This window comes from Vigna umbellata, chromosome 3 (assembly GCF_029865625.1).
Source record: "Vigna umbellata cultivar VRB3 chromosome 3, Vumbellata_1.0, whole genome shotgun sequence".
NCBI lineage: Eukaryota > Viridiplantae > Streptophyta > Magnoliopsida > Fabales > Fabaceae > Vigna > Vigna umbellata.
In genome coordinates, this window is record NC_142167.1 from 16825765 (window position 1) to 16846577 (window position 20813).

The 20813-nt window shown below is 32.6% G+C and overlaps 1 protein-coding gene across 3 annotated transcripts; it reads right to left on the minus strand.

Moving 5' to 3' along the window:
- Positions 1 to 661: 661 nt before the first annotated feature.
- On the minus strand, positions 662 to 12996 carry SIZ1 (DNA-binding protein with MIZ/SP-RING zinc finger, PHD-finger and SAP domain-containing protein). 3 transcript variants are annotated; one of them, XM_047315594.2, is made up of 18 exons: positions 12835 to 12996; positions 12591 to 12711; positions 11830 to 11910; positions 11593 to 11635; positions 9192 to 9264; positions 8810 to 8972; positions 8510 to 8640; positions 7456 to 7524; positions 6381 to 6468; positions 6217 to 6292; positions 5981 to 6054; positions 5753 to 5860; positions 4917 to 5078; positions 4729 to 4833; positions 4570 to 4650; positions 3247 to 4474; positions 1140 to 1268; positions 662 to 1032 (listed from the first exon to the last, which is right to left on the minus strand). In XM_047315594.2, the coding sequence occupies exons 2-17, from the start codon at positions 12612 to 12614 to the stop codon at positions 1141 to 1143; spliced, it is 2634 nt and encodes an 877-aa protein (XP_047171550.1). In that variant the 5' UTR covers positions 12615 to 12711; positions 12835 to 12996; the 3' UTR covers positions 662 to 1032; position 1140. The 3 variants fall into 3 exon arrangements, 2 of the variants coding, with proteins under 2 accessions (XP_047171550.1, XP_047171549.1); XM_047315593.2 differs by having other exon boundaries at positions 1112 to 1268; XR_015784791.1 differs by lacking the exon at positions 662 to 1032 and adding an exon at positions 1691 to 1798 and having other exon boundaries at positions 1128 to 1268.
- Positions 12997 to 20813: the final 7817 nt, after the last annotated feature.

The window sequence follows — 20813 nt, forward strand, 5'->3', positions numbered from 1 at the left end:
ATAGACCTAGTCATGTCAACTAAAAAAACATGTCTACCTACCATTCCTAAATGGTCTCAATCCATATATAATTCTAATACAACTGGATAAACCTTGGATACAATTCTAAGGGATTCATTTTAATGCTTATAATATTATTGGATAAGTTATAATATTTATCTCATTTTTATAATACAACAACCCTACATGCTTTATAAAATTATTCCCTTTGATATATTTGATTAATATTAATACAAGTAATGAAATTATTTTGACCAATTTCCTGTGGATGAAAAAATACTACTAAAAAATTGTATTAAGAAAAGTGTCCCCAGTAATTTATCCGTCCAACCCTCTTATAATTTATTTAAAGAAATCATATTTTTTTTTCCTTTCCTACATCTCTCTTTTTGAGGTGTCACAACAAAAGTTCTTAATTATGTAAAGATATTATAAGAAACCTTAAATGCGATTACATCCGATGGCTAAAAAGGAAAGATGCAGGAGAGGGTCCTGGTCCTTCTTTCTCCAATCAATCTCGTGCAAACAAAACATGTATTCAGGCGTAGTCAGGCAGGGAGGCACATCTGATGGCTAAATGTTATAAAATAAATAAATAAATATCAACGTCAAATTGTGATGAGGCATGATCAACAACATAACATTCAAGAAAAATGACCAATTTAAGAAACAATATCTTTGATTTAACTGTAGGATCTGATATGGCTAAATGATTTACAGGTTATTGCTCTCCGCAGAGACAAAAATGCTGATATAATGTCCCACCAAATTTCAAAGTTTAAACTACCATATTCGAATGAACAACTATACAATAAAACCAGCAGTATACCCCCAGCACACCCTCTTTGAAAATTGATGGGAATAATAGCTCCAGCTTGGTATACAAACATGTCCTAAGGACAATTTAGATAGCAAGCACAAAGAATCATTACGACCAACATCCTTGTCGATGGGGTGGGTGCAAGCATTTTTGGGAGGGTAACTTGTAGCTCTGTTCCACCAGAGATGCCTTAGACCACATAAATGTATTAACTGCCATTTCATGAGGACCAAAAATGCCTCTCAACTTTCTTCAGTTAATAAATACGAAATCTGGTGTTAAAAAGAGTACCTAAAGTTTTTGAGACACAAGGTCTGACCTTACTCTGAATCTGAATCAATAGAAAGGTACAAGCGACGCCTTTGGCGAGGAAATGAGAAAGGACTATCTGACCTTTGCCTACCTGGCCTGTCAGTTCTGACATCATTCATCCCAAGGAGTAAAGAAGCTGCATAGAGAGGAATAACCAATCAAGAAAAGTAACGGGAAAATAAAAAATGTCAAAACTGCATTAATAGTCAGTATATCAGAAGTAAAAATGCAATTATCTGAGATAGTGAGCAGAAAAGGGGAACCGAACACAATGAGGAAAGTGAGGAGAAATGAGGAAGATGCAAATGCATGAAAGATATGAGGAACACTGACCTCCTCAACTTTGTTTAGAGGTTAACATGCTCAATACTATCTAGTAATTAAAGTAACCATTCATACTTTCCTCTGGGTAAGCAAATTATGAGCATTTGACTGATTTTAGGAGTAGAGTTCTAAAAAATCAATTTTCTGTCACAAGGATATGATGCAGCAGCAGATTAACACAGCCGTATAATGTATCTTGACAAATCCACAACTAAACATTTGAAGGTTTCTAACCATTTAACAGAAGGTATAGCAGTGCTCGATGCAAAGAAACTGAATACCCAGCTCCCAATCCTCCTTCATAGCCCCTCAAACAAACTTGATATGAAGCTTAGGAATGTACTAAAAATCACGCATGAAAGAATTAAACCCACCATCTCAAAAGACTTAATATATTCCACTTATGATTGAGACAAAAAGATAGCAGAGGCACGCAGGTGTCCAGAAAAGAAAAGCCAATAAAATTTTAAGAATGCATATATTGTCCACAATATGTAGATAAATGTAAATGCTTATTTTATTCGCCTAAAGATGTTTTGAGAATATTAAATATCTACTATAAACTAAAAAATATGAGCAAACAAAATATTATGCACTCAATTTTGGATGATTTTAGAATTTTATGTATACTATCAAAATGATATTATACCCAAAAAAAATGTATATAATCTATATTTAAGAACTGAATCTGAGCCAAATTTAATGTTCCTTTGGAGATTTGAATTTTTATTGTATTGTTGACAATCTATTTGCCTGTATATTTAGAATCTAGAAAATTTAGATGAATTAGGGAAAACGTGTACTACATGTATTCTTGTAAAAATTTGATTTTCACATTTTTTTCTGATTTTTCATAATTAGAAATTCTAAAACAAAATAATTCAATCCAAATTGATTTGGATTTAGATTTTGAACCAAAACATATCTAATGATATAATAAATATATATATATATATCTTAGATGAATTGTCATCCCTTAAAATCAGTCTAATCCAGCTTGAAATCCAAAAACATCCTTCATAATATGGGTTGAGGATAATTGACAGTGATACTCCCAAGAGAAACTCGTGAACCATTCTCAAACTATTGATTTTATTTCTAACGGTTCAAGAACAAATAATTTAACACAGAAAGATAATAGAAATACTTTCTAATGAAGGGTGTGATAACATGTATTTAATGAACACAGCTAAACTAAATCTTTGAATTAAGATACGCAAGTAATATATTTATTTACAAAATTGAAAAACTTTCATGTCACTTATCAAGGTTTTGCTGACATAAGCCCTTTTGGACTGAAGATGAATAGTCATAATAAAACTAGAAACTATAATATTTCAAATATATAGGCTTACTATCTGGTAAACTTCAAAACCGGCAACTAAATTGTCCTTTTAAGTATTACTAGGATGTGCAATAAATATTCCCAGACCTTAAATTTTCAAGGCTAAATGTTGTGTTTCGTAACGGAATTTATAATATGAAATTATTTGATAATTTGTTATGATAAAATGTCACATCAATCTACACTCCAATATATCTTGGATGGTATATTCTTACATATATAACAAGGAACAGGGACACTTTTTATTTTATAAAAAACAACTATTTATTTCTTTTACTTTTACTAATTTAAAAAGCATGGTCAATTAAGCATAAAAAAGAATATGGCCAATTCTGCTTCACTAATATTTTTTATTATTCTCGCCGTTGAAAAAGTGCTCCAATCACCAGCTACTCAGTAAAAAAAGTAATGAATATTCTGATTCAGCAAGGTCAGAGAAACGAACCAGTATCATCCAAAGTATTTGTGCCAACTTCTCTGGTTGGGATTTGATGTCTAGAATTCAATCCATTTTGAGTAGAAGCATCACCATTATTACCACCAGCACCACCTCCAAGACTAAGGGATATCCAATCCTCCTCAGTGCAGACACCATTAGCCACATTTGCCTGATCTCTCAATTCATTCTGCATGGATGAATCTGCTGGTCTAGTGGGGAGAAAAATCTGAAGTGAGGGATCATCACCACCAAATGCTAATGGATTGTCCACCAAACCACCATTCAAATCAGCATCCAACCGACCAGCAGAGGAATCTTGCAAGATACCACCAGATCCCAAAGCAGTATCAGGAGCTAGTGCATAACCATTTAGTGATGACGAGCAATTCACGGGACCATGTTGCAGATGGACCAATGCATCTGATACATCGGCATCAGATCCAAATAGTTGAAATCCAGGACCAGCCTGCCTTCCAGAAGGCATAGACCACAGGGAAGGTATCCCAAAATCATCATCATTGGGAAAGAGTCCTAAGCATGAATTTCCACCAAGATTATGATCTTCAGCATACGAATCAACCATTACAGGAGGCTGTACAGAATAACCATCTGTAGCATTATTTGGGTTGTTCCTATACGCAACTGGAGGAGATACCAAGAGATCATTATCCTCTTCAGAATCACTAAGAACAATAACTTCTGCACCAGCCACCTGAGCAGAAGTGCCATGTCCAGTATAGTCATATGCTAAATCAACATTATTGAGACACAGAGAATCCATTTCAACGCCATTTGCAGTGGAATAGTCAATATGCCCGCCACCACCCTGATTTACACTAGGATCATCACCATCCCGGCCACTTCCAGTAGCACTGCTGCTCATTGGAATAACAACCTGTTCGGGATTTCCAAAAATTGCTTTCAATTTATTACCAGAAGATGTGTTTGTGCCCTGAGGTTTACTGACTTCCCAATCTCCATTGCGATTTTTCCTGATGCCAAGTTTTAAACCAGTTGGAGTGTCAAAAACCCCTTCCTGTTTGACCTGCTTCAATGCCAATGTATCCACTCTCTTGAAATCCCCATCAGCTGAAACGCATGGGGATCCATCAGGAAGATGCCACTGTGCTAGACTCCCTAATTCCTGGCGTTCACTTTCACCCTTTGTCTTCACACGCCAAGAACCATCAGGCTTCACCTCAACCTCTGTAATTTCCTCGCCACAATTTACCATCTGTGCCACCAAATCAAATTAAATAATGGCTACATATTTTTTCAAATAGAAAATTATGACCATTAGAAACTATTATTAATTTTTTAAATAACTACCATAGAAGTGATGCGATTGAAATAAGGATCAATGATGATATTCTCCAAAGCATAGTTTTTGAGACATATAGGACATTGCCACTGTAGAAACAATTCAGTTCATCAGCAGAAAAAAAATCAGAGGGGAGTAGACAAATCATGCAACATTTGGAATCTTGCCTTCCTTGATCGTTGATTTATTTCCACAAGAACTTCAAGGTCAAAGCAACCCATGTGAATACAAGGTTTGAATCTTCCAGCAATCTTCATTCTTGAACCACTCATCTAAAATTTCGCCAAAATATAGAAAAACTGTTAGTAGGACTTCATGAGTTGCCAAATAACCCATCTATTAATGAAAACCATACAGGACAACGAAGGTTGACACTGAAAGTATCTGAAACCACTTCCAAATCACTGTCACTATCAGCATCACCATCTGCGTTTCCGCCCCCAACACAACGACACACCCGTGCAAGAGCGTCTTCAAATAGCTCACCATCAGACTCCTTAGGAATTAAGTTTAGGATCTAGAAAACAAAGCATCAAATATTAAATAAGTTTGTAACAGTAGCAAAAGGGAAGCAGTTTTTCGTAAAACATATTCACAAGAAAGTAGGAACCAAAATCCAACACCAACATCTAAATACAGACTTGTTGGTTGGCTCAAAAGTTGTCAATCAGACTTCCAGTCTGTGTTAGTAACCAATGGACGGAGAGTTAAACCAGACACAAGACAAAAATAAAACCAGCAAACTTGGTCAAAACACAAACCAGATCTATTTATTAGTAATATTTATCAATATGCAAAAAAGCAGCATTCTTTTATTTAAAAAAAAATCTCATAAGCCAGACAATTTTGAACCAAAAAGAATGCCCAGGAAACTACAAGAAAAAAACTAAAATATTTTAGCTTGCTTTAGAATAGAAGCAACACTTCTTGAAGTTTTCCATAACATCTACCTCAGTTAAGTATGGTTAGGTGCTATTCAAAATTGACAAGAAAGATAACCATAAACCTACTTAGTTTTGTCAAGTTTTAAGAAATCAACTAAAAGGGACCAACATTTGAAATTCAGGCCCAATATCACACATGGAGATACTTCAATCGTTATCATTCCAATATCACAAGGCTAAATTAAGAAACCAACAGTACTTCAAAATATTTAGCTTATATATTTGTCAAGCTTAGAATGCAATCCACCTGCTGCATGCTGCGCCTTCTAACAATCCGAACCCCTAGACAAAAAATGCGAGCATCGCATCCTGTTAATGAAATCTTATTAATTCCATCTTTTGTGTACGGCGTGATCTGACAAAGGAGAAATACAAAAGGATATTGAATAAATCAAACACAAATAATAGTATATGAACTTTTGTATGGCAAATTTAAATAATTATACAATTCACAACTATAAATAACACAACATACAATTGGGCCATCATCCCGACCATTAGCTCCAAGCAACTGTGAACCAGGTCTGTTAGTTGCTCGAACAGGAACACCTGTACAAATAAAAGTCAAACCAATTGAAATAGATTTCACTACAAGGGTCTTACTTTAAAAGCACTGCTTCCGGGTGCATAACATTCTGTGAAAAGTAAAACCAGACTGCCAACATGAAACCAAATTCATTAATAGTAGGGATAGCACGACTTCAAACATACCATTGACCTGCAGGTCTGTATATTGCGGCCATTGCATCCTGAACGGAACCTTGTCGTTTAGGAGCATACACCAAGCCTACTTGTCATTTTTTTCAATAAATAAGTAAAAGCATTGCACAGAAGGATATCCATCAACCCAACATGAACTGAAAATCCGAACCAACCTCAACATCAATTTCTGGTTTGGAAACCAAGTCTTTGTCTGCTCTAGTAAGCTGAAATGTTCTTTCCACACTCTGCACAGGGTTGGTTCTGAACAATTTAAACAGGAATATAGTTAAGTTAGTCAAGCAAAAAGCCACATTGAAAATTAGATTTTAAACATAGACTAGATAATTATTTCACGGGGTCACTAGTTTTTGTATTGGAAAGATATGAAGTTTACTAGACTAGCACCACCTGATAAAAACTTAGACAAACACGGAGAGATGCAAAAAAAAATAAAAATAAAAATAAATAAGAAAAGAAGAAAAAGAAAAGGAGAAAGTCTTCACTTCTTAAGCTATGTTTGGTAATCAGTTTAAGATGCTCCAAACTCAGTTTGGAGAGTGAACTGAATTATGTGACATGTGTGATTACTCTCAAAAGTGGAATTGCACTTTGAAATTTGGACAAGCAAGACATGGTTTGCCTTCTCAATATCAGTTTGCAAACAAAATTTTAACCGTACCTAAGATTGCAAACTTTAGTCCAAACATGCACTTAATAATAATAGGTTACTTTCCAGAGTAATTCAACCACAGAACAGTATTATCAATTGTGGAATACGGTTAAAGGCCAAAATTCAACAATATAAACATACCATTGCAACCTATGGTAGTACTAAAAGCAAGCCTTCCTCCAAAGTTGACTATGGGGATTGGCAAAAGAATTTGCCATGGAACCGCCATGTAACAGCAATGTCACTTTAAACAAAATTGAACAGCTAAAGAATTTTAATTAACAAAACATGCATAGTAGACTGCCTCAGCATTACAACCCCTACAAATAGTACGTAAATCATCCAAAGAAAGCAAAAAAACTTATCATCAAGTCAAGGAACTTGCACTTGTGCTAAAAAATTAGAAATTGACACACCACTCCAAATAAAACAAACAAGCATTCAAGCCTGAATGATGAGCATCTTATTCTCTTACATGCAAGTTAAGCAACAAAAGGTACATCTAAATCCCAAGACATTCCATTTGTAAGATGAAGAAATCAATTACACCATGTATAACACCCACACAATGTACTCACCCATCAGTTGGATTACTGGTTGTTGTTAACTTCACAGGAAGTAAAGGGTGCGCCACTGCAACCCAAAATCTGCAACAGAGAACAGAAGAAGGTGCAAAGTTAACTGGCAAAAAAACAGAAAAATACTAAATAATAGGATGCATAGACTATCCTTGTCAATAATGACAGAATATAACAAGATAAAATGAAGGAAGAACATCCAATAAACAGAACAGAAAAATTATAGCCAAATTGATAATAAGCATATAACTCAATAATCTGAGACAGAAACTCACACTGTAAAGAGTACCTCTAGACATAACTAAAAGGCAAGATACATGTTTGGATATGATTAATTTTTGTGGGGTTGTGGAGGCACAGGCTTTCTAAAAAGCTAAAAGCTAGAATGATCGACAAACTTATCAGTAATAAAAAGACCTTTTCCTAAGCGGGAAAACTTTTCAATCAAAAGCAAAATATAGGAGCTCATGGTAAAAGACTATCAAAGTATTTTCTAGCTAACTTTTGTTTTCCCATTTTATACCCCAACAAATTCATTACTTTTAATGTAAACTAACCACAAGAAATAACTTATAGCCCTTAATATATGATTACAAGGTAATTCTTTTATTTGTTTAGACAATCCAAACAAAAATATCTTCAAATCACTTTAAAACTAATATACCAAACAAAACTTACTTCCATAATTAATTATAAATTTATAACTTATTGAAAAATATCTTTTCTACAACTAAACTGCTGAACAAACTAAATATACAATACTGTTGCCATATAAGAACAACTGAATCAATCAAACAAACATTGCATTCAAAAGTTGCAATATTGTGATTTGGTATCATCTCAAAACTATAGAGCCCAGTTCCCGGTACCAACAGAGTATCGTAACTGAAAAATTGTAAATCATAAGCAAATAATATCAACCACAAAGAAAATAGCAGACAAACTCTTTAACATTAAATTAAAAATAAAAAAATTAAGACGAGGGAAAACTTTCAAACAAATCATTATTTCACATCTAGCTGCTAGATAAAACAAAAAAGAAAAATTGACTTACGGGTCAGCACGAGTGAGACGACATAGTTCACAATAAAACTTATCAGGAACTGGTGGGATGCCTTCTGTAGGTTTCTCTGGAATAATAACGCAACTGATGTGCTGCCACACTTGGCATCTTGGATCATCACACTGCAATACGACAAGGAAAATGAAATTCCAAAATAATCATATGTGAGCAACACATTGGATATCTAATGAAAAGTGCGCCACATCATCAAATTGGCTAAATAAATCCTATCTGTTGTAGATGCATACAATTCTTTAGATCATAAAGAAAGAAACATATATAATGCTACACCTTGACCAAATCCTCTGTTTCCAATCTACTTCCACATAAACAGCGAATCTTTGTATCTGGCTGGAAGGAATCGTCAATTTCACCTTTCACCTTTATACTACTACTATCTGATGCCCCCTGTCCCTTAGATGCTAGATCAGTGGCCCCAGATATCTGCATTTTCCTGCAAAATAGGAAATAAACGAAAGTTAATAAAATAAAAGTTAACAAAACAAGAGACAAGAAATTACAGCAAATATGGAGCACTATAACTAGCTTCAACCAGACCTAATAGTAAGTTAACGGATCATTTACGTGAACTCAGCCAAGTGTGACTGCATGTTTCCGAAGCATACTAAAGATGGAAAAAAATATAATACAGAGTGCCGTTTCTAACACTGACCTATAGGTATCATCAACTAATTTTGCCACCTGTTCCTTTCCACCAGCATTCTTCTTAGCCCACATTTTTGAAACTGGGAAGAAGAAAAACAAGTTGCTTAACTAACAGTGGAAAGAGGAAAGATCACATGAAAATGTATTCCATGTATAAAAATCATTAAATTTAATAAGATGCACAAGAATTCAAATGCATTATGATTCACTGAACTATACCACAAAGTGGGCAATAATTCCCAGAAAATATAGAAAAATCACAAACCAGCTTTAAATACAAAAATGGTAGAAGTGAAATAAATAACATTTGGGGTTCATATACAAGCCCAGGGTAAAACAAGCAGCATCAATAAAAAGGGAATTAATATAGGAGCAAATTAAACAACTCTTAACTGTTTTATACCCTAATATACAACATAAAATGTATTTCTTCAATGATATTTAATATTCTTTTAACTTAATATTATGTTTAAATTTTCAATATTAAATTGTTTTATTCAATTATTCTACTATTTATTTTCAAATTTTGTTTATATATACAAACACACACACACACAGCTCATATATGTGTAATAGTTCCCCTTTAGAAAAACCCAGTTGCATGCTGACTCAGTATGATAGTTAGAACTCTGGTTCTCCCTCCCTCCCTCCCTCTCTCTCTCTCTCTCTCTCTCTCTCTCTCTCTCTCTCTCTCTCTCTCTCTCTCTCTCTCTCTCTCTCTCTCTCTCTCTCTCTCTGTGTGTGTGTATATATATATATATATATATATATATATATATATATATATATATATATATATATATATATATATATATATATATATATATATTGTACCGACATTTGAAACGATAATATACTTATTAGGCTTTAAAACTTTTGCAGAAACCCCTCTCTATGCTCTTACATGGTATTAAGAGCTCCTTTTTACAAGGGGCCTAATGGAAACTCAACCTTTAGTTCCAGAACCTTCTGTCAGAGATTCTTCTTTGATGGTACCACTACCCTGAATCCACACACTGTCTTCTTCTGCACTATCCACCTTATGCATCGATCTCCATTAAGCTTGATGGTAAAATTTTCTTGCTATGGAAACAGCAGGTTAAAGCAGTATCAAATTGCATCATCTTTGTAGCTTTGAAGTTATCCCTCAGATCCCAACTAAGTTTTTACCAGAAACTAATTGCGAGCTCAATATTGTCTCAGAACACTACCAAAAATCAGTGAAATTCAAGATCAGATGTTCTTTTCTTGGCTTCTTTCATCTTTTTTCTGAATCAATTATCACTCAAATAATTGGTTGCAAACACTCGTGTACAGTGTGGGAAAAATTGATAATTACTTTCAGAAAATTTGCTAGCAAAAGCCATGCCACTATGAACCGAACTCTGTACCACCAAGATATCACATAAATATATCAATCTTTGAATAGCTACTTCAGATCAAAGCAGTTGTGGAATCACTTCTAGCTGTTGTAAATCTTGTCTCTTATCAATAACAAATTTGTACAGTCCTTGCTGATCTTCCACAGGAATATAATTCCTTCATCGGATTGGTTCATAGGCGAAATGACCCTTTGTCAATTGAAATGTTAAGTCTCTTTTTACTTGTGCAAGGAGCTCAATCTGAGAAGTTTCAGTCAGGAGTTTCCCTGTGCTACTATAACTATGAACATTGCATAGGCATCCACTGTAGAACGCAACTCACCCCTCTGAACATATGTAAATGTCACTATTACATAATATATAATATTGCATAATATATAATTATTGAGAATTAATAGTCTTAAAATTTTAAAATATTCTTAAATATTTATAGAGTACTCTATGGTTACATAAAAGTATATAATATGATTATTCACAAAAATCCCTCCACAATTGTAGGACTGCTAGGGATGGAGAGTGACCCATTTTGGGTTGCAGGTCCAACATCCATTTTTCACCATCAGCTGCCACATCGTAATCCACTATCTTTCAGAAAAAGCTAAACGTGTCCAAATCCTACTACAGCCCCATACTTAGGCAGAAAACACTCTTTGCTTAGAGGTTGTCAAACCAGTCATTGAGATCACCTCTGCCTCACAGGAAGTTACCGTTGTCAGTCTAACCAGAGAACAAAAAACCTTTTCATGCCTCCACTTCTGTGGCAAAAATGACCACAAAACATGTGGCTACCATCAAAACAGCTCATTTAGAGGGTCAGGGTGCCACTTCCGCTACCCTGTGATCACAGCACTAATGTGTGTGATTAACAACTAGATTCAATGCATATATCTATGAGCATATATTGTGTAAATTTTCAATGTACAGGCACAATCACAACCCGAACAAACATTGTGAAGATAAACTAAATGTATTAGATAGAATTAGACCCAAAGGTCGAGTTGTGTGTGTGCATGTGTATAATTTTACCTTGTTCATCTGAGAGCACAGATAATATTCGATCAACAAGATCCTACGAAAGAAACACCGGCATCATTACATAATACCAAAACTCCAAGATAGCAATCTAAATCCAGAAATTAAAAGGAAATAATACATGGAGACCAACCTAAAATACTAAAACAACAATGTAAAAGCCTAAAGGACTCATCACAGAAAAAACCTCAAATAAAAACTGTAGACATGGTACTATTTTTATTATCTCACCTGCTTCTTCCCCTGCTTTGAAAGGTGCAACTGAGTGAGCACATCTTTGAGCTCTTTAATACGAAAATAGTTCAATTTTTCCTACAAGAGATTATCATAAAATATAATCGCAAAAGTCCAACATTAACACAACAAAGAACCCAATACTCAAATATAAACACAAAATGAAATAAAATATATCACTGAAGTTTGCAGAAGTGATGCAAATGAGATTCAAGTGTATCTATATGCCAAAAATACATAGCGCAGGACAAAAACTGAATAAGTAAAGATTATCCAACTATGGAATTACATTGCCCACAAATAATAATCTATCACAGCATAAATAATATCAAATCAGAATACTGAGCAGTTAAAATCACAGGAAAAAAATACCAGTCACAGAATAACTAAATAATACATCACCAAACCTATAAAAAAAATACAAATCCAATAATTGAACAAGGCCCCGTTATGCCGTGAAAAGTCCTCCATTGACCGTGCAAACAAACAGTTCCAAAAATAAACAATTGTCTCGCTACCATATTTAATCTCTAAACCTCACAAACTGCTCTGATCACCAAAAGAAATCATAGTCATGTTCTGCATCAATGATTTATTGAAAAGTTCAAAACAAAGTCAAATTGCAATCCCGTGCACAATCAGCTAGTTCCGAATGAATTCTAGTGAAAAAAAAAAGTGATCAATTGTAGTATCTACACATCAATTCAGAAGGTGTGTTAGAGTCCATAAAGTGAAAAAGTGAGAGAAGCGTGGTATACCTTAACGCTGGGTACCAAATCCATGGCATCAAACCGAATAATTTGGTGGAAAGAGAATCAGGATAATCACGAAACCAAAAATCGACGAAGCTAACACATAGCGGCCCCAATAGCACTCAGTCTGTTAAAATCAAATTAAGAAAATAAGAATTAATAGAATTAGACAATTAGGGAAGTGTCGAAATTGGAAATGAAAGAAAGATAGATTGATCGAAGGAGGAAGCGGCGAATAGGAATGACTGACCATAGAAAGGAGGGTTGCGGATGGCGATTAGGGTTTGGAAGAGAAGGAGGTTAACACCGACTTTGTGTTGCACACGGTTTGTGTTGTGTGGCGTTGTGTTGGGGTGGGTGGTTTGCTTTGCGTGTTCTTTTGACCGTGGTGACTCCAAACAAAAACCAGAACCAATATCTTTCTCTCTCTCCACTTACAAAATTCGGACCCATTGCGGATTATCCAATTCAGTTTTTGCTGCAACACGTCCGGGTTCGGGTTGGGTGTGCTCACGTGCACAGGAAGCATATGTCGACCATATATCCTACATAAATAATAATAATAAATATTGAGTAAGGTGAACACATCAATGAATTCCAACTAAATAGGTGTTCTAGAATCATCCAAAATTTCATATAGTTGTTTTTATTTTGAGTTCCTCCTGAATTTTGTATAAATTATAATCACTTTTTACTTTAAAAAATGGGTATTTTATGTTTAATTTAAGTTCAATTTTATTTTTGAAAAATATCTTTTTTAGGTTTAAATTAAATTAACTTAGAATTCTGTTTTATTTGTGTACTCTCAATCTTGAGTTGACCATTGACTCACCTAACCGATGCTTAATCATCCTCTGACTGACCTATGTATTTAAAACTATATTTCATATATGATATATCTCATGTAAGATTTATTAAATGTAAGTTATATGAGAGGACACGTAATTAAATCTGGTTAATGTTGTTAAGTTTTCTTAAACCTAATTTTTACCATTAATTTGAAAATTGATTTAAAAGCGCGTTTTTACTAGTGTCTTTTTGTTGTGTTAATTTAATTTGACAGTTTTATCTTTTATTAATTTTTTTTTAAATGGACCATATAATTTATAAAAGTAGTCGTATAATTAAAAAAATTATATAATAACTATTTCTCATATGATATCATAAAAGAGTATGTGTTTCTACACAATCTTATTTCATATTATAGTGTTATTAGCAAAAATATAAGTTGCAAATGTGTTGGAACGTTTAAAAAGTAAAAATAAAAAATAAACATTATAATAAAAAATTCAAGAAAATTAAATATATTTCTAAATGTATGTCATGTTTATTTTGTTAATTTTTTTATGTATGATTGAAAGTTAGAAATAAAGAGTAAAAAATATATGTCGTTTAACTAGATTTTTTTAAATAAATAAAAAAGTAACTAATTTATTTATTTAATAAAAACTAATTGAAAAAATAATATTAGAAATAATTAAATAATTTATATTCTTATAAATAATAGATATATTATTTTTATAAAATGGTACATATTTTTAAACTTGTATTTTTTTTTTAAATCAATTACTCATAAATAATAAAATTATGTATTTTTTAAAAAAGTAGTATTTAATTTTTAATTAATCGTTCATAGAAATAATAATGAAATTATACAAATTATAGTTATTTATAGGAATTTGCTAACGCGCGTACGCCTGTTTTTCAGTTGGTACATTTTAGTAATGTGTACCGGGTTTTAGTAGACAAAAATATCTTTATATATCATGGATTCTAAGTTTTAAGGTTAAGGGTATTTTAATAATTTTCATTCTCAAAACTTAAAAAAAAAAAAAACTCCAAACCCTTACTCACCTCTCTCATTCCTCTCAATCATTTCTCTTTCATCTTTCTCACTTCAACATTTTCTCTGTCATCCCTATTGTAACTCCAATTGAAAAAAAATCAAAAACACTTGTCGTTAAACAATCTTACAAAAAAAAAAATGATTTTATAATGAGTTTTCATCTTATAATTTTTGTCTTATCTAATTTTATCCAATTTCACAAGCATAAAGGAATTGGTAATTGACCTGGAAAAAAATCAGAAATACTCACTGTTAAACCATTTCTTACAAAAAATGATTTTATACTGAGTTTTTATTTTGTAATTTTTGTCTTATCTAATTTTATCTAATTTTCACAAGCATAATGACATGGTAATTGGCCTGGAAAAAAAAATCAGAAACACTCGTTGTTAAACAATTTCTTACAAAAAATGACTTTATAATGAAAAGAATGAGAGAGGTGAGTAAGGGTTTGGGGGTTTCTTTTTTTTTTTTGTTTTGAGAATGAAAATTATTAAAATACCCTTAACCTTGAAACTTAGAATCCATGATATATAAGGGTATTTTTGTCTACTAAAATCCGGTACACATTGCTAAAATGTACCAACTGAAAAACAGGCATACGCGCGTTAGCAAACCCCTTAATTTTATATATATATATATATATATATATATATATATATATATATATATATATATATATATATATATAATGAATTATACTGTTACAAATTATAATATAAAAATAATAAAGAATTCAATTTATCATGTGTGACTTGTTTTAAATCTATTATGAATATAATAATAATAATAATAATAATAATAATTATTATTGTAATATCCAAAATATATAGTATAAATTATATAAAAGAGTAGTCCATATTATAATATAATAGAAAAGTTAAGATTTTCAGATAAACTGTTAATCTTACCGTCATCCAAAAATGACTATAAAATTTAAACTTTAAATACGTATTTCAAAATTACACAGAACAAAATACATAGTTTGTCTAGGTTATACAACTGAGTCATCGCCCTCCAAGACCTGTTCTAAATGCACCTCATCTACCTTTGCTCACATCCAATGGATGATCATTGCAAAAGAAAATAAAAACACAAAGATACAAGCACAAGCAGAAGGGTGAGCTAGGTATACAAAAATCATACTTATTACAATAACACACATACATGCTTAATTCAAGTAAACTGGATCACAAATCATAACATGTTATACTTTAAACTTGACTCGTTCGGACTTAGAATGATTGTCGAGCTATGGCGGGTCGTGCACTCGTGGTGGCTTCTACTGCTTTGTAAAGTCATTGTCAATGGGTTTCACCCCCTACCACACTCACGAGGTTAGTCCGTTATCACTCACCTTGGGCCATACTCGAAGCACAAAAAACTAGGACCTCCTACTACTCCTCACGACATGGATCAATCCTCTCTACTTGAAAATGAAAGACCATTGGAGTTTCAGGATAACCCCAAAGACTAAGCTCCTACATTAAGATCGAATGATGATTGAAATGAAAGTAAAAGAATTATTATTTTTTCAATTTAAGTTGATAATTAAATTCCATCCAAGGCTATAAATTTAAGGTTTAATACCCAATTTTGTCCCCAATTTGGTTGTCAAATCTCAATTTAGTCCCTCGTTAGAAAAGTGTTTGAATTAATGTCCATTTTTAAAATTTTGAGTCAAATTAGTCCCTTCCGTTAAATATAACCAAATGGAGTTAATAGGGTGATGATCTGGCAGAGTCAGTGGTTACGTGTCATAATTTACTTGTGTGAGTACTGACGTGTTACGAGTTCACGAAACCCAAAGTCAGATCAACATGAACAGCCAAAACCCTAGATCCAACTTCAAAACCGAAGACCTCACATTCTCAAATCGCAAAACGAAAAAGAGGATCAAAAGCTCCAATTCATCTATGTTTCACAAGCATGATAACCAATCAGCGTGACAAGGTTAGGATGATGAAGCCTCCCAAGGGTCTTGATCTCGACATGGAATTATTGAACACACTGTCCAACTGCGAGTCGTTTGACTGCCACCAGGATTCCTGATGTTATCTCTGCCTTGTATGTTGCCCCAAAACCTCCACTCCCAATACATTTGCCAACATTGAAATATCTTGTGGCTTGGACAACACTTTCAAATGTCAATGTGACCCCAATATCAGTAAACACTTTAACTTGTTTTCTTGTAGAGCCAACAACCCTGGATCTTGGCTTCCACTTCTGTGTGTAAAAGAACAGAACAATCAGGACTATAAGTACCAAAACAATGGCTGAAGCAAAAGTTATAGAGCTGTTATCAGTTGGCCCTGGCTGATTCCTTGATGGCACAGTCAGAGACACTCTGCGGCAGGGACTTAGGTATGGATTCCCAAAATTTGAAAGTCCTAACCTCCAAATTCCCAATTTAAAAAACCCTAAATTCAATCCCAATTCGAAATCCCCATTTCAAACCCTGGCTCAAAACAAAACAAGACCAAAACCTATAAGGAAGAGACAACAACCCACATTCCCAAATCAAAAATAAGGTTAAGAACCCTCTACAAGACGAACCGGAAAAGGAGAAACGAAAGGAAGCTCCCTCCTTGCGTCGTGAATCAAAATGGAGAGAATAAACCTCCGCTGCACCTCCGTCGTGCCTTCGTTGCGACTCCGCTGGCTACACCCTCGCCGTGTCGTCGCCTTCCCAAACAACCAGGATCGCAGCTCTTCTCTCAACGTCACACTGCGAGTCACCGACCAGGATTTCGCAATACTAAGCCACAAACCGAAAACCCTCTTCTCCAAGGTTGATGATCCACGAATAATGAATAGAGACATTCGGAACAAAACTGATTGGGGTTTGCTTGCTCGAGATAAATGACAGAGAGAAGAAAGTGGGAAGAGAACCTCTGAATATGGTTTGTTGAGAGGAACCAGCAATAAGAAAAACAAATTGGTGCTTCCCCTCTTTCAAGGCCAAACCAGAACTACTGGGAAAGGAGAAGAAGAAAGGTGCTTCCCTAGCCAACCTCTCACACGAGACAAACATACGGATAAACACAATATTTTAATCAACACGTAAGCAAGCACACAATTATATTTTCAAACGTAACCACTAACTAGTGCCACATCATCATCTCATTAACTCTGTTTGATTACATTTAACGGAAGGGACTAATTTGACTCACAAATTTACAAATAAAGACCCGTTTCAAACATTTTTTTATGACGGACTAAATTGAGATTTGCCAACCAAACTGGGGACAAAATTGGATATTAAACCTAAATTTAATTATTCAAAATATAACATATAATACAGCCGTTATGATGAAAACGTTCCATATTAATTTAAGGTTACGAATTTTAATTATTCAAAATATAACATAAGTAGCAGGCGTTATGGATGTAAATTTACGGATTATTATTTTAATTTTTTGTTACGAAAATAAGTGATGAGCCTATTTAAGAAAGTTTATTTTAGTTAAATAAGGTAAGACTATATATTTATATTTTTTTTCTTTTTTATTTATTCATTTTTCATTTTAATTGTTGTTAACCATACGATAATATATAATATAGTTCACTCACACATGAACTTGCATTAAATCCTGTGAATTTTGTTTGGAATATGTCACAATCATGCATAAGTAAATGATATGTTTGAAATAAATACATTTTTTCTCCATCTCTATCCATTTGTTTAAATATCTATTTTACTTTTTTTTTAACTCTTATTCTTTTTAATCTTTAAAAAGTCCATTATAGTGTTTTTCTTTAATGAAATACTTCAATTCTTTCATTTAATATTATATTTAACAAAAATCACTATTGGAAATTGAGGTTTTGTATAAATCAAAATAAGTTAATTTCTTTCTTAAGCATTTGCTATTTAAATGGTTTTTTAATCTCGATAGAGTTATTACTTGTTAAATTATTTTTAAATTGTCTAACACAAAAGTTTGGTAAGTATTTGATTATTCGCAAGTATTCCCTTTAAAGGCATTTGGTAATAGAGATGATTTTTCGGACAAAATATATTTTTAATTGAAAAAATCTTTCAAATATTTATTTTAATATTTTTATATTTTGAATTGGAGATTTTAAAATATAATTTTAGATTATGAAATATTTTTTAAGGGGTTTCATAACTTGTATAAGTTCTTTGTTTCAGTTGGTACATTTTAGTAATGTGTACCAAATTTTAGTAGGCAAAAATACCTTCATATATTATAGATTCTAAGTTTTAAGGTCAAAGGTGTTTGAATAATTTTCATTCTCAAAACTAAAAAAAAACCTTTTATCTTTCATTTCTCACTCTAACATTCTCTTTGTCATCCCTACACTAGCCCAACTGAAAAAAAATAAGAAACATTCACTTAACCTTAATCTACCTTTCTAACTTATCCAATTTGTTTCTCTCTCATCTCCATTCTCTCTTTCACCACACATAGTAACACGCGACACTGCAATTTGTTGATCTTGTTCTGTTCGTTCATTTGTTTTCACTTTGATAACAAAATAATTGATGATGTTGATGTCTACAATAATTTTAAAACTAAAAAACCAAGAAACCCCCCGTGAAAAGACATTAGCATCAACCCACAATAGTTGCAAATCATTTAGTTTCTTAATACCAATTTTGATAAAATCATAGAATGAAAGGAGTAGAAAGTAAATTATAAGCGTGATGGTAACAGATTTATTAAGTTTAAATTCTAATTTGAAATTTAGTACATTTTGTTTTTCTTAATTTCACTTATGTGACAAATAATAAATCACAACATCGTGTTTATATTGACCAAACAAGTTAGAAATGTGAATTGTTTAAAATAAACTTACATGATTTACTTTAGAAAGTAATTTTCTGATCCAAGTGAGAGCTAACAGATTCATTATGACTAGTTTACTAATTTCTGGTTGATTTTTAATTAGTTGGTATATCAATGTAATTCTTTTTGAAAACTACTCAATATTCTGCAATATACTCAAATCTATAAGATGTGCAATTTGTTAGAATATTTTTAATCTTTTTACAAAAATGAAATGAAATTATGCTTAATATGAAACATTCCAAAGGGAACGAGCAATGGTATCTGTTCTAAACAAAGGGACAGAGTCAACAACAACAATTTTCTCTGTTCATTACTCTCTTCAATAATTTGTTCCTGTTAAATCATTAAGTACGAAGTGCAGGAGCTTCATTTTTTTTGTTGTGTTTTGAAGTTGGTTATATGTAGAAGATGAAAAGTGTATTTCAAAATATTGTTTTCTAATGAAAATATGTTTTTAGAATTATTTTTAAGAATTGACTTCAGAAATTCATTTTTTGGACAATAACTTATCCCTTTCAGAATTCCCTTTCCACATAAGGATTTTTCTCTTTTGGAAAATATTTCCTTAATAGTCAAAATATCAAATCTCTGTAAAGATAAACTACTAATTCTAAAATTTATAACAATCAGAAGAGAAAAGATATGACACAACCCTCGAATCAAAAATCAACATCAACATTATCAATTATTTTGTTATTAAAGTGGAAAACAAACAAACGAACAGAGCAATAGCAACAAATTGTAGTGTCGCATGTTACTATGTGTGGGTGAGAGAGAGTATGAAGATGGGAGAGAAACAAATTGGATAAATGAGGAATGTGGATTAAGGTTAGACGAGTGTTTCTGATTTTTTCAGTTGAGACTACAGTAGATATGATAGATAAAATGTTGGAATGAGAGAGATGAAAGAGAAAAGGTTGAGAGAAACGAGGGATGCGAGTAAGGGTTTGGGGTTTCTTGTTTTTGTTTTGAAAATGAAAATTATACAAATACCATTGACTTTAAAATTTAAAATCCATAATATATTTTTGTGTACTAAAACCTGATATATATATGACTAAAATGTCCCAACTAAAAAAAGAGCGCAAGTTAGCAAACCCCTTTTTTAAAATATTTATTTTGAATTTTTTTATTTTTTAGATTAAGTTTATTTTGAAAAATATTTTATAAAGCTGGAAATACATTTCCAAATATTCAATTATGAATATAAAAGAATTCTGGATTAAATGTGTCAAAGGAATTTTTGAATTTGTAAATATTTTTTAGAACACACATCCTATAATATTTTTTGGAAAACATGTTTTGAAAAATATTTCTATATCTAAAAATATATTCTGAACACTCAATTTAGAAATTATTAAAAAGGAAAAGGTGTTGGGATTTTTATTATAATTTTAACGAGAGCAGAGAGAATTATAAATTTTACGGGGTACAGTAAGAAAAAAGTGGAGTGCAGGGAGAAAAAAATTGGGCCAAAAACATAATAAAATTAGGGGTGTTGCTCCCTCCACTTCCACAGCCTTCTCCCTCCACCTCCCCAATTATCTTTAATTCCAATTATATCCT

Coding starts and splice junctions, on each gene's coding strand:
- SIZ1 (XM_047315594.2), bottom strand. CDS start 12,614: ATGGATTTGGTACCCAGCGTTAAG. Junction 5,861..5,980: donor GTCGGGATGATGGCCCAATT/GTATGTTGTGTT, acceptor CTCCTTTGTCAG/ATCACGCCGTACACAAAAGA. Junction 1,269..3,246: donor AAATACTTTGGATGATACTG/GTTCGTTTCTCT, acceptor CTCTCTATGCAG/CTTCTTTACTCCTTGGGATG.